The sequence below is a fragment of the Agelaius tricolor genome, unplaced genomic scaffold (genome assembly GCF_023055355.1).
Source record: "Agelaius tricolor isolate 1412-34295 unplaced genomic scaffold, bAgeTri1.0.p SCAF_35, whole genome shotgun sequence".
NCBI classification, from domain to species: Eukaryota; Metazoa; Chordata; class Aves; order Passeriformes; family Icteridae; genus Agelaius; species Agelaius tricolor.
Window position 1 is genome coordinate 5,965,002 of NW_027269295.1, and position 13,907 is coordinate 5,978,908.

Sequence of the window (13,907 nt, forward strand, 5' to 3'; positions counted from 1 at the left end):
GCAGACTCTTCTTTTAATGGAGAAGCTGAGGCTGTGGCAGCTGTGCTGTAATGGGGGTGGTGGGCAGAGGCTTCGTGCTGCATAGAAACCCCAGGCTCTGCACCTGTCAAAAAAATGTCATTTTTAGGGTGGTCCTGGAAGGTTTTTTTCCCCCCACAATATATCATTTAGTCAAAGGAAGGATGTTACTCCCCCCAGCTGCTGTGTTGTGGCCCTCAGAGAGAAAATCTGAGTGATTTTGCCAGCTTTTTTCCTCCCAGCCCAGTGAGGATCCATGGAGCTGGTTGTGTGCCAGGAGTCAGTGAGTCTCTCAGGTACATCATGTCTAGAGCTGGTCGATAGTGTTTTGATTAGACAGTTATCATCAGAAAATGGCAGTTTATCACATTTGAAGCTGTTTGTGGGAGAGGAGCAGTTTCAGTGGACTGGCCTCAAAAACCCCCCAACTTTATTGGAATGTGTTGTCTGAGGTGTTTGAAATGTCCAGTTGGGGGACTAGCTCCCTAATGGTTCCCATTGGTTTCCCAATGACAGTTGGGGAACAAAAAGTTCCATGTTCTTCTTCAAGCTGACTTTTATTTATGATTTTTTAATTTTGGTTGATTTACAGTACAGAGCAAAGGGATAAATGAATGGGGAGTGAAATAGAGGGACGAACCTCCAAGATTTTGTGCACTGTGTCCTAGTTTCCCAAGTTTGAAATTTTGAATTCTTATTTGGGATGGATTGATAATTTCAATTCCCATGGGAGAGAAAATCATGTTCCTGCTGTACTATAATGATGTCTCAGGAAAGAGGTCTCAGACTTATTTGTGATTTCTCTAGAGTAGAAGCGTCTTATAAAAAATCTTATTATCTTATACATCTGTGGCTGAATGAAAATCCCGTCACTGGCATTCTTAGAAGGGTCTGAATCCCTACAGCCTGGCTGAGATTCCCCGGGGCAGGATCATGATCACAGCCCCCCTCTCTTGGTACAAATAAATCCCAATGGTGTCATGGCAGGGGTCCCCCATGGACCAGCTGCAGCTCTGTGTCCCTTGAAAGGGATGATGAGCTGCTTCAGGGGACTCATGAGCTGCCCTGGGGACCCCTGAGTGGGATTGAGGGTCTTGAGGGGATGCCCTGCTTCACAGATGGCTGTGAAATCCCCCAAGTAATTTGCATCACCCCATCTCAACTTTTTAGGGATGTGTAGTTTCCCGAGGCAAAATAACTCAGCGGATTTCAGCAGGTCAGAGTGGGATGTGCTTCCAGTAGATGCTCAACTTACCCACCCCAGCAGAGCTCCAGGCTGCTCTGGATCTTCTCTTCTCTTTTCCTGGATGGATGACATGGAAGTTTTCCCTTTCTCTTTCAATCCAGTTTGACCAATTAGTTTTTTGGATATTAATTCTCACCTCTGGTTCAGGAGTGCCCTCTCTTCATTTTTATTATGTCTGCCCAGTGTCTCAGATATTGAAAACTGTTTCCTGCAAGAGAAGTGGAAAAAAGTGTGTGGAGGAGGAGTAGGAGGGCAGGCAGCTTTTTTGGGGTGAAGTAATGGAAGGCAGGTACATTTTTTGCTGCTATGCCAGCACAGGTTGACCCATAGCCCTCACAAACCAGTGCCAGAGCTATTTGGGTGTTGGATATCTCCTGAGTTGGATGGTCTGGGAGGGAAATTTCATGGGCCAGAAGGGTCACAGCCCCTCCAGTGTGTGCTAAGGATCCTGGGAGAGTTGCAATGTAAGTGCTGCTCCCCCTCTGCCTTCCCACATCACCCAGCTATGCCCTGCCAGCACCTCCATCTGGATTTGCACATTCCAACATCTCTGACCAAAAAGTGCCCATGAAGTCTAAAGTTTCATTAATCCATGCTATTAATATGTCATTGCTTTCCAGGGCTGTTGGATTTTCCATGTCAGCCCCCACGAGGAAGGGATGTTGTGACTGTGGGAGATGTTGGGTGAGGGGTTTAACTGGGTTGTGCCTGTGGCTCCAGTTGGATTTCACTGTACCACTGCAGAGGGGGAACAGAGGATGGGAATCAGTCTTCAGGGTCCAGGTTAGTGGTGCTGATGGATGAGAAGGAAAGCTTCCAGGAACACATCTCCTTTCCAGCTGTATCACTGCAGTATCACTAATAACAGCACAGTCTGCCTCAGCACTGAGGCACTCATGAATGAGTTGGCATTTTTTTGTGAGTAATGTAGAATTGTAGCTATTTCAAATTGTCCTGAGGTGCAGCTTGACATATAAGTTCTTGCCCTATTTATTACCCCGTGTCTGAGTGTTCCCATAGGTATTACGGCATTAAACCATGGCTGAATTTAATATTGGGAGCTGCTGCGTTTGTATTTTAGCTGTAGATCAGTGGCAGGTGATTTGGGCTGTGTGCATGATGTTTTTGGCAAACTCTAGCCAAGGGATCTGTTCTTCAGCAAGGATGTTTGAGGTGTAAGTTGTGTTCAACACCCTCTTTTTTTAACTTTTTTATTACATTTTCTTTTAAATGCTGCTGTTTCCTCCTTCGCTATCCTGTGTCATCACAAGCTCCTGCCAATATCCGTGCAGGGATATTATCTGTGAAAGTCCTCAGGGATTCACTACTATGTTGAGATAACATCACACCAATTTGGGTCCCCATCTACCCTCAAGCTGGGTTGGAGGAACTTGAGTTGCAAAGGCTGGACCTGGGTAGTTTAACCCTTGGAAACAAATATTTGAATGCTTCCATGGATTTATCTGTGGTTTTTGCCAGCATGTATTTATGAACCCCTTGGTCACTGTAGTTTTTTGAGGCTCTGAAGCGTGGTTGACCAAGTGTTGATCCTGCCCCTGAGGTCTCTACTCTTGTGGTTGCCATCAAGTCAGGATTGGGTCACCTCACCTACAGCCTGTGCTGTGATGTGGCAGCTCCTGGTCTGTCACAGGAAGTCTTTGGCCAGTCATGAATGTCTTTCATGTAAGTGGAAGGTGCTGCCAATGTGCATGTGTTGCACATTGTCTTCTGCTCGTAGTGTGTGGCTGCTGTAAGCATGCACATCTGGCCATAACCCACCATGGTTATCGTCCAGGCATCTAAAGCCACATGGGTGGTTATAAGTGAGACCAGCCAGTGCCAAACTACCCCAGGGGAACCTAGCAGCCACTGTGTGTGAGGTGTGAGGTGAGCTGTGCCAGGCCACGGCTGTGCACCACCTTAGTGCTCCTGATGTGACCCCACCACCATCTGCCAGCAGGATGTCAGCTTCTGATTTTAATGAAGCCTTTCAGCAGAAACAAGCAGCTGCAACTGTGTCTTGGGGTTAAATGGGAGGAAGTGATCTTGTATGGTGATTCTGTCTTTGCCACTGACTGATCCCACACAGACTACACCACTGGGTTTTGTCTTCTGCCATATGTTTTCCAATAATGCCTGTCCACCTGTTGGGGAAACTGAAGCACTAGGCATCTGCAGGCATTGTTGGGAACCCTCTGTGAAACATGCTAAAAAAACATAAAAGGTATTAATTTAGGTCTAAGACTACCCGGAGTCTGTTTGATAAGGTTTTGTGGTTTTTTCATATCTCTATTTTCAGATTGCCTGTCTGGAATGCCAGCATTGGGCCCTTCCTCAGTTGCAGATTTGGGGCCACCTGATAATGAGATTTCTTTTGAGTAATGAGATTTTTTTTTTTGAGCCATTCTGGTTATATCACCTCAGATCTCTGCTTTTGAAAAATCTTGGCTCAAATCTTTTGATGAGCTACTAAATAAAAAGACAAGCCCTAAAGGGATATTTATGTGAGAAAACGGCCTGACTTTCCCTTCTGCATAAGGAGAATCAGTGTGGGGGATGTCAAAGCATTAAGCCTCAGTACATACCACTTCTGTCTGAACCTCCTGAGGTGGTACTAAAGCTCTGATTAATGTGAAGTCCATGTCCAGATTTACCAGCTGAATTTACAATGGACTTCTAAACCTTAAACACTCTGAAAGTATTTTCCTTCCATCTCCTGGGCTTTGAGTGAGCTATTGCCGTTTTCTCACCACATCATTAGCATCAGTATTCTTGCACTTGTAGTACTGGGGCTTGTGTTTTCATGTGTGATTTTTGGATACGGAGCTGGCTGTTTGTTTTTTCAATTTCCTCATCTTCTTTCCCCAGCCGGAGGAACTTACCAATGCCCTTGAGATCAGCAACATCGTCTTCACAAGCCTCTTTGCCCTGGAGATGCTGTTGAAAGTCCTTGTTTATGGTCCTTTTGGCTACATTAAGAATCCATACAACATCTTTGATGGGATCATTGTGGTGATTAGGTACAAACCTTGAGCTTTCTTTATGTGTGCTTCTCCTCATTTGGGTGTTTAATTAAACAGAAAGTAATGGAGAGTTGGCATAAATACCTTCCTGTGACACTTTACACTTCTCTCTGTAATTAATGCACTTAGGCATGATTGCTAATACATATCTTGGGATTAGTTTATGGTCATTTTAGAAAGAGGCTCAAGCAGAAAGCTATCAGTCCCAATGTCCTGGGACAGTCTGGGATCCAAATGGCACAGCCAGTGCCCGATGAAGTATCTCTGCTTTTTGGTACATGCAAAGGCTATAATTGCCCCTGCAGCTGCAGTCACTGATTTCTAGGCGTATTTTTGACATTCAAGTAGGGCTCTGCTCTTTGCAAGCCTGGACAGAGTCCAGATAACTGCAAGCATTGGCATCACATCTCTGCCCACTTTCCGTCTCTCTTCTCTCTGAATTTCACCTTCCCTTCCCTGCCCCTCCACTGGGCCTTTACAATTCGGCTTTGTCTGTCAACTTGCATTGACATTTTTTGTCCTCCTCAGCGTGTGGGAGATCGTGGGCCAGCAGGGCGGGGGCCTCTCAGTCCTGCGCACCTTTCGTCTTATGCGGGTGTTGAAGCTGGTCCGCTTCATGCCAGCACTGCAACGCCAGCTCGTCGTCCTCATGAAGACCATGGACAATGTGGCCACCTTCTGCATGTTGCTGATGCTCTTCATCTTCATCTTTAGGTGAGTGTTTCCAATTCCCTGTCCTGAGCTTGCTCTGGGTTTTTAGATGGGATCCCGTGGTGGGATGAGGAGGTGACAGAGTCTGTGCCAGAATATGGCTGAGCTGAATGGTCCCAGGAGCAGCATTGCTGGCTGTGGTTTGCTGCCCTAAATTCTCTCAGTCAGCCAGATGAGATTTCTTTGCAAAATGGTGTACAAAGAAGATCTTTCAGGCTGGATGATTCCTTGACATCTCCACAAGACAGCAATCCCGTTACTTACCAACTATCAGAAAGCTTGTTGATAAAAATATTGCCAAGAAGAGGATGATCCTAAAGGAATGTCATGGTGGTGCTTGTGCTTTTTCATGGCCTTGTCTTCAGACAAGTAGAAATGTTAGAAACACGGTTGGGGTAGCTCTGTATTTTTAGATTTTGGTCTCGATTTTGAGAAGAGTTGTTCTCTTTCTACAGCCAGCTGTGGTGTTTGAGCAATGCAGGCACTGGGAAGGCTGAAGAGAGACAGTCTCTTCCAGGGTATAATGTCCCTTCTTCCAGTGAGACTCCAAAACTGCCATTTGCAGGCGTGGTACTCAGTAGAGCTGTAAATAATTTGATTATTCAAGTTACTAGCAGAGAGCAGGGAAAAACAGATTATTCTTTTAGTATCTATCCATAATGAAAGGTATTCTGTTCTTCTGTCAAAATTGAAAAAGCTGTTTCGAGTCCCCTGATATGTCTTATTCAGGTATTTCACAGAAACCCTTTTTGTCTTCCTAATTCAGTTGAAGCATATTTTGCTGAAAATGTGTCATTGCAAAACAGAAAGTCAAAACATTTTGTTTAGAAAATGTTGAAAGACAATGTTTTGACTTACAAAAAATGAAGTAGAAGAAAAACAAGGAGCAGGCATACTCTTTGGTTGAAACTCCGTGACAGATTTGACCTAAATTCACAACTGATTTGCGTGATCTCAAGGCATGTTTTTCAGCAAACAAAGGATCCATCTTTTTTAAAAAAGCATAAAAAGGAATTGCTCAGGTGAAATCAGGAGAGAGTCACCCTGCTGTATGATTACTGACTTGTGTGGTGGTCTTATTGTCGAGCCCCTGCTTCCTGTCATTTGCAGCATCCTGGGCATGCACCTCTTCGGCTGTAAGTTCGCTTCAGAGAGGGATGGTGACACTCTGCCTGACAGGAAGAACTTTGACTCCTTGCTCTGGGCCATCGTCACTGTTTTCCAGGTACAAAATGGAAAACACAACAACTGATGGGTGTTTTGAGACTGCAGAGATTGGGGTTGTTTTCCAGTGCATCCGAGAGAGCTTAGTGAAGCTCCATGCCATGGAAAGAAGATGACCCAAAACCACAAGTGCAGGTTTATGGGAGCTTTCAGACTGTTTTCCAGACTAAATCAGAACCCTGGTGAGGAGGGGCTGCCAAGTCAGGAGGCTCTTGTGTTTGCAGGGTATGGACCGGGTGGGTGAAAGTAAATATAGAGGGAAGAGATGGAAAGGAGGAGATCAAGACCATTTGTAGTGGTATTTTGACAAATACTGGAATCTTATTTAAAGCTGATATGTGCAGGTTTTTGTTCTAGCAGCTCTGGGCCCTTTAACCCTAGGATCTGTGGAGGACTTTAAGTCATTCTGGCTGACCAAAGGAAAGGTCTGACCAGTGTGATGTTACCCTCCCTTATGGTTGTCCCTGGATATGGGGGACAGGGCAATTTGCACAAGGTCCTTGCTGGTGGTTGGGAATCTCTGGTTCTCTCTCTTCTCTGGCTCAGAAGGGATTTATCCTCTTGTGGTTACAGCTACAGTGGAAACCCTAAAAGCAGGATGCTTGTCTGGCCTATCCAGAGTGTGGATACCCAGTATGCTATCCTCCAGTATCTCCATAGTCCTGATACTCTTCCTCTGCAGATTTTGACGCAGGAAGACTGGAACAAAGTCCTTTACAATGGCATGGCCTCCACCTCATCCTGGGCTGCTCTCTACTTCATCGCTCTCATGACATTTGGGAATTATGTTCTCTTTAATCTGCTGGTGGCCATCCTGGTAGAGGGTTTCCAGACAGAGGTAATGTCCTCATGCTTGTGCCTTTGCTTTCTTTTCAAGTTTTAGGACCTCCAGATCCTGGAATCTGATTTCTGAGGTGGACAGCAATACCTTGACAGAAGTGGTATGGGAAAAAAGTGGGGCAAAATATTAGGTCTTCTTATTTTTTTACTTTTTTTGTTTCCGTAGCCATGGTGCAATTAAATACAGCAAACCCTCTAAATGAAGGGCTTAAATGAAAAGCATTGTTAGCATTAATGCAGAAGTGGGAATTGAGGTGTGAGTCAGGCACTGCGGATGGGATCACTGCTATGACAGTCTCTTTGAAACAGTTTTCGCTGTGTTTGTCATCCAGATTAAAGGCCCCTCCTGAAAACTTACACAGGCTGGTACGAGATTAGTGACACAATTATCTTTTTTCATGGTATGCATTCATGGAGTTCTTCCAATTTCCAGCCCTGCAATGCTCTGCGTATTTTAAAGTACATGATTTCTGGTCTCTGCCATCTGCTTTGTCGCAATGGGAGCTTCCACAAGACATCCTGCATTGCTGGAGGCTTTGAGGGGGCATGTAGGCTCGAGCTCAACCTTTTTTTCCATCCTACTGCCAATCCAACTGTCCAGCTTGGTGTGGGTGTGCAGGGGTACACCTAGTATCCCTCAGAGTGGGGGACCTGTGATGCTCACCTGCTCCTTGCAGAAGTTTTCCAGCTGTTCAAGAACACCCATAAGGGGAGGGGACCCCTATACCCTGACTGGGGCATTGGTTGGAGGGGTAAATACAACCTAAAACTCCTCACTGGGGTCTGCTTATATGGGCTGTGCTTCTACACACTATCTCTGATTTTTTAAAGCATTCTGGGGTGAATAAATATTTGAGTTTTGTTGCATGTGTATTATGATATCCTGCAACCCTATGAACAGAACAGTTTTTATTATCATTATTATTTTTGAAGTTTGGAGTTAAATTAATGGAGTCATACCAGGACATAGCAAGAATAATTTTTTTCTTTTGTATCGTGTCTTTCTCTCCATGATGGTACTTTGTTTTTTAATTGTTATTGTTGTAGCTGTTTCTGTCTGTAAATGTCCCCCACCATTCAGTCAAAGGGACAATCGCTGCTGGGTTCTCTCAAAGAGCAAAATGTTCCTTTGCTCAGTCTCTCAAAAATGTTCCCTTGCCCAAGTGAGAAGAGGTACAAAGCTCCTTGTCTGTTCCTGGTGACAGCTTCGAAACCCAAACTTTGTTCAGTCTGGCAAATTGATCTTTGAAGGTCACCAGCACAGGAGATCACCTGAATCTCTGCATCTACTATGCAGAGAAAGGGATACAGCCTTTAAATGCAACAGCCCATTTGCCAGCCCCTGGCCCTTAAGGGAGGCTGACTCCTCTGCTCCTTGGCTCAATCTGGTTTACCATGCAGGAGCATGCTCCTGCTCCACCACTGCAGCATGATTCTTTCTGGGCAGCAAATTATCCCTTGCCTTGTGGCCAGCTGTGCCATGGTGCAAAGTCATGTTCTAGCTTAATGCGTTGTGGTTTTATTCCAGTAATGATGTCCTTGAGGGTATGGCTACCCTGGAGGCACTTCCCTGGAGTCAGGGAAGTGCCTGCAGCACTCCTCAAATTTGCTCTTGGCTGTTTTCTGCAGCAGGGCTGCCCCATCAACTGCCCCCATGTCTCCACTGCCAGAGCAGCACTGGGCTTGTCCAAGCCAGCTCCAGGATATCTGTGTAAGCTGAAATGTGTTGTGTAAATGAGGGAGGAACCTTGGATTTGGGACAGCACCAGGACAGCCTGAAGCCAGTGATGCCCATGCCAGTACTGAGGCAAGCATAGGGACCAGGAACCAGTGCAGCCCCCAAATACCAAACCCGGATTGTCAGTTCTGCTCTGCCCTGATAATTTTAACAAACTCACACCATATATCTATAATTTGTCACTCTGATTATATTGCTATTTTATATCTCCGGCTTTAATGATAGCTTTTTAATAATAATCTTCCTTCCACATCCTTGTTATTCTGAGTTCTCTACATTCATCCAGTAAGGTGCAATGGCGCCAAGAGAGCCCTTGGCTCAACCCAGGTTTCCTGCAGCAGACTGGGAGCGAATGTCTCTGGAGGTCAGGCCCCAGTCTGGCCTTGCTGGTTTATGTTTATTCAGCTTTGCTGGTGTGTAGCTTTGTGAACAGATCACATTCTGGTTTTTGCAAGCCAGCACAGAGGATCCTCTCCTAAGCAGAATTAATAGAGATCATCTCTCGCTGTAAACAAACCCCAGCGTCTACTGCCCGTGTCTGCACTTGACTCTTCTGAGTTGAGTTTGTTGGTTTTTTTTTCCACATTCTCCTTCAGATTTCTGGGCTGAAACACAAGCCTGGGGCTGCTGCCTTTATCTCCCTGGTCCTTGAGTACCTTTCCTCAATCCACAAGCACGTCGTTAATTTTAGTGCATGGCTTTGCAGCCCCAGTTGCCAGGCAGCAGATGACTATAAGCAGCTGAAAAACTAAAAGGGCCTCTTCCAAACTTTAAATACAGAGCAATATATGTTGCAGGATTGAGGTGGAAGGGGTTTTCCCCCCATTTTTTCCTTTAATTTGGAATTGATTCCTTTAATTTGGAATGTTTCATTTAACCAGCTTCTCTCATGACTGTGCAAAAGGCACAGGCAGGACTTTTTGCCATGTGGTTATTTTTGACTGCACATTCCCTGATTGAATTGGACCCTGGTGTTGATGCGGGGAAGGTGAGCAGTGGACTCCGTTTGATTGAGCTGCTAACTGGAAATTACTGCGTGACCACTCTGGTGCCTGCCTTGGAGACTTCTCTCTGAAGCAAGGAATGACTCCTCTTAGTCAGGCATAAAGCTCCTCTCCTGAGGGAATTCTTAATAGTGTTATCTCCAAGGTGTATTCTTCCATTGGTAATCCTCCCAGTTTGTGTCCTGTTGTGCCCATCCGTCCTCACCTGTGGGTTTGATCCTTTCTGTCCTTTGTGGCCTGCTCTCTCCCTGGCACCCCAGGTCCCCCAGCCTCTCCATCCTGCAGGATGCTACTTGCTCTCTAGAGGTAGCATCCTTGGGGAAATACAGATGTTCAACTTCTTCTGAGCTTTCACCAAAGGGAACAGTCCCTCCTCCTGCAGGGGAGATTTTGGATGGTGTTTTTCTTGCACCCCATGCCTATTGCATTCCTATCAGTTTCAGTGGGATTTTCCTTGTGAAAGGAAAATTTCCATCTTTTCCCTTTCAATGGCTTTTCCATGTCTCTCTCTGTTACAAGCAAAGACTTTAAGTTAAGTGTCCATCACATTGCAGGCAAGTCCTTAAACTCTTCATTCCAGCCTAGGAGTTTTGTAACAATTTAGCAATCAGAAAAAAGATCCATTGCTGTGTAGGCAAGAAATTCAGCTGGTGGGATAAATTGTGCCCTACTGCTTCAGCATGGAACCTCTTGTTGCCCTATGGGACAGGACCAGGCACTGCCACACTGCTGAAAAATGCTGAGGAATACTGAGAGAGCCACCCCTGAGCAAGGGGAAACACAACAAGGTGAAAAATGATGTCAGTTTTCCAAATGGGCAGGGAAAGGTGGCTTCTGGTGCTGTGAAATGTTGGGGTCATGGGTGTTGCAAAATTTCCCAGGATGGGGCTGTGCCCCCCTGGCTGCAGACCTCTGATTTAAACTGCTGGTTCAAATGGGTGTTTCCACTAACAGGACTGAGCATGGATCTGAACTCACAGCAGACTGTGTCTCTCCTGAAACTAGGTATTTCACCTGCAAGAGCACTGATATTATGTTAATCAAACATTCATTAAAAGCCTCCATTGCTGCTTAATGAAGGCGTAATAAATAAAGATGCTATTATACAGCTGCAAAAAAATCATGTTTTCAATAATTAGCTGGTGTTTCATTAGCACAATTATCACTTAGGAGCTGAAGCAAGCTCTGTTCTAAACACTTAATTTAAAGGGTGTAAGGCTAGTCCCTTCAAAGGGCTTCTTTCTACCTTAGATCCCACTCTCTCCCTGTGCTGAGTGGAATGGATCCAGTGCCTGGCTCTCCATTGTAGCCACACACTGCCCTCCTCCCCCTTCCCCTCTGCTTCCCTGCCTCTTCTCCTGTGTTTTTTGATTCCCCACTCAGTCCTGCTGTTGAAACTGAAAATTGAACCCCACCTTCCCCTTCCTCCCTCTTCCTTCCCCCCATTTCTCCTTCAGGAGATCTCCAAGCGAGAAGAAGCGAGTGGGCAGTTAAGCTGTATTCAGCTGCCTGTCGACTCGTCGGGGGTACGTACAGCACATCCCACCGCCACTGTGCTTGTCTCTCTTGTGGTGCCTGGTCACACACTGTGGTGCTGTTCTCATAGTAGCTGTCATTCTTTTGGGGTCTATTTGAGTGTTTTGGAAGTGGTTTTTTTTGGGTTTTTTGTTCCTTTTTGTCACCCTCATTGTTGAGTCAGCCCTGATTTTAAGTCCCTTCCTTCTCTGAGGGACCCAGGTAAATTAAGGTGGGTGCTTTGAAGTGGCTGATGTGGCTCCAGCCAAGAGGTCCCGTTGACCCCTTTCTGGATGCCTGCCCTGGGGAAGGCTCCCCAAGAGACTGTCACAGCCTCTTCATGGCACAGTCACATCCCAGGGACCTCCCTGAGGATGTGGATGGTGTTGCTGATTGCAGGGCATGCGTGCCGAGGCTCCCTCATGCAGGTGGGGGAGGATGCCTAGGAGTGAAGGGACCTGGAATCAAACCTGTTTTGATAGGTGTGTGTGTTGATGTGTGTGTGGGAGTCCTGTGCTCTGCAGGACAGGGTAAGACAGCAGCAGTTGCACTGTGGGAATGCTGAGATTGCCAGCACAGTGCTACATTACAGGATGTGAAATGATCCTGTTCAGGTCCGAGGAAGCTGTGGATCTCTGAAGCACAGCACACCACAAACCTCACCCTTCTGCCAAACTCATCTCTCTTTTTACCACTCACTTCCCTTTCTTTTGTCTTTTCCAAGAAGCCTGGCTTTTTCCTCAGCCCAAAAGCCCTTTCCCCTTGTATCCCAGTGTGTCAGTCCCTTTTGGTACAAGCTGGTTTAGCTGTCATACTGCCTGGCCCAGCTTGACATTATCTCATTTCCCAAAAGGATTTTAACTCCCTGTTCTCTCATAACCCCTTTTCTATCCAGAAAGGCAAACTGGGAGTGCAAGAACAGGTAACGGGCAGCAGCACCAGCTGTGAGATGTTTGCCTGCACCGTCCCGAGTCTGGCACGTGATGTTTGGGAGGGGATGCTCACTGCCCTCCAGACATGGGGTTTGGTGCTGGGGAAGGGGGTGGGAAATCGCCACATAGCTCTGCTTTTCCGTCTTGGCACACATCTCATTGTGCCCCCTTAAAACTTTCCTTAGGGCTGTTGAAGAGCACTCCAGGAATACAAATAATGTGAAATTCTTCCCAGTATTTATTTATTTTTAATAACCCATCAGGGAGAATGAGTAATTCCTGGCAGGCCTGCTGACAGGCTGAGCTGGGAGCCTCTGTGGGGAGCATACCTGGAGCCAGCTGGAGCCCCTGCTCACACAGAGACTGGATCTGGCTCCAGCAAAGCTCAAGCCAGGCTGACTTTACTGCTCCCCCTTGCAAGGTGTATTCCTGACCTTCTCAGACTGCATCCTGCAGGAGGAGCTTCCCTGAAAAGCACAAAAGTCCTGAATCCTTAGGGTATTTTTGAGCCAACACTTCATGTCACACTCTCTTTTGCCTTAAAAATATCTTTGAGTGTCCAGCCTGCCTGGAAAAAATATCTTTAATAGTTTAGTGGCCCCACACTAAATATGGGAGGAGTATTGGGGCTCATCCCTCTGGGGTGCTACTTAATAATGAGGTATGGGGCACTGACATGTGTTGGATTCATCTCTTCCTTCTGTCCCAGGCTGGGGTCCTTCTGAGATTTTGCAATCAATGGGTACCCTAGCACCAAACCTCAGCAGTGCTGGCCAGGGCTCCTGTGGACGCAGCTTAGCCTTGGTGGGGTTTTCTGGGGCTCCTGGGCTCTCCCTGCTGAAGTGAGGATCTGCTTGGCTTTTCCCATCCCAGCATCTCCCCCCACCTTCCCACCTCTTCTCCATTGTGTCAGGGCTTGGTGCCCTTTGCCAGAGCAGTGGTTTCAGCCATGAATCCTCCTCTTTTTGGATGGCTATCAGTCCTTCTGGCAAGCACCTCTGCCCCTCTTAGGTGTATGCTAACTATACCACACCCTAAGTGCCTTTTTGCAGTGCCAATGGACAGAATCAGGGTCTGTGCCACAAGACGGAGCAAGAACCCAGGCACCACTCAGAGAACAATGATCAACATCATCTTCCTCTACCTGAGGATGGGTACCTGTCAGAGGAGACAGGCCTCGCTCAACCACCAATGTTTGAAATGATACAGCAGAACTTAAACTTCCCAAATGATCCAGCATAAATCCCCAAAACTCCTGCTCCTCTTGTGTGTGGCAGCTGGGAGGGAAAGGGTCCCTCATGGCAGTCGATGTTGGGTTCTGCCACCTGGATCCTCTCTATGCTGATGGGGCGTCCATGGACACGTCATGTTTTTCATGTTGGGAGTTTGGGGTCTGTTGTGCCCTTTCTGAACCCTGGATTGCTCCAGCAAAGCATCACTGGAAAGAGCCACACCCAGAGACTTTTAGGTGTATAAATTCAGAGAGATTAGTAGGATCATCTTCTGTCCGCAAATTGTTCATCAATATTGGTCCTTCCCTGACATCTGCCACATACACAATTCCAGCATCAAAAATTAAGCAATAGTTTGGTTTTTCTCCTGATCCCTTTCTGGGACCGTGTTCAGAGCCAGAGGCAATCCATCTTCCTGATAGGA

General features: G+C 46.5%; 1 protein-coding gene across 25 annotated transcripts in view; it reads left to right on the plus strand.

Moving 5' to 3' along the window:
- Positions 1–13,907, plus strand: part of CACNA1G (calcium voltage-gated channel subunit alpha1 G) — a 143,355-nt gene that overhangs the window by 75,230 nt on the left and 54,218 nt on the right. For 15 of the 25 annotated variants that reach the window (XM_071452738.1, XM_071452739.1, XM_071452713.1 and 12 more), the window contains exons 11-16: positions 4,133–4,284; positions 4,816–5,001; positions 6,109–6,223; positions 6,905–7,060; positions 11,262–11,330; positions 12,215–12,241. In XM_071452738.1, the coding sequence (XP_071308839.1) occupies positions 4,133–4,284; positions 4,816–5,001; positions 6,109–6,223; positions 6,905–7,060; positions 11,262–11,330; positions 12,215–12,241 (705 nt within the window). The remainder of the gene's footprint in view (positions 1–4,132; positions 4,285–4,815; positions 5,002–6,108; positions 6,224–6,904; positions 7,061–11,261; positions 11,331–12,214; positions 12,242–13,907) is intronic. The other 10 variants (XM_071452716.1, XM_071452724.1, XM_071452720.1 and 7 more) reach the window with 3 other exon arrangements.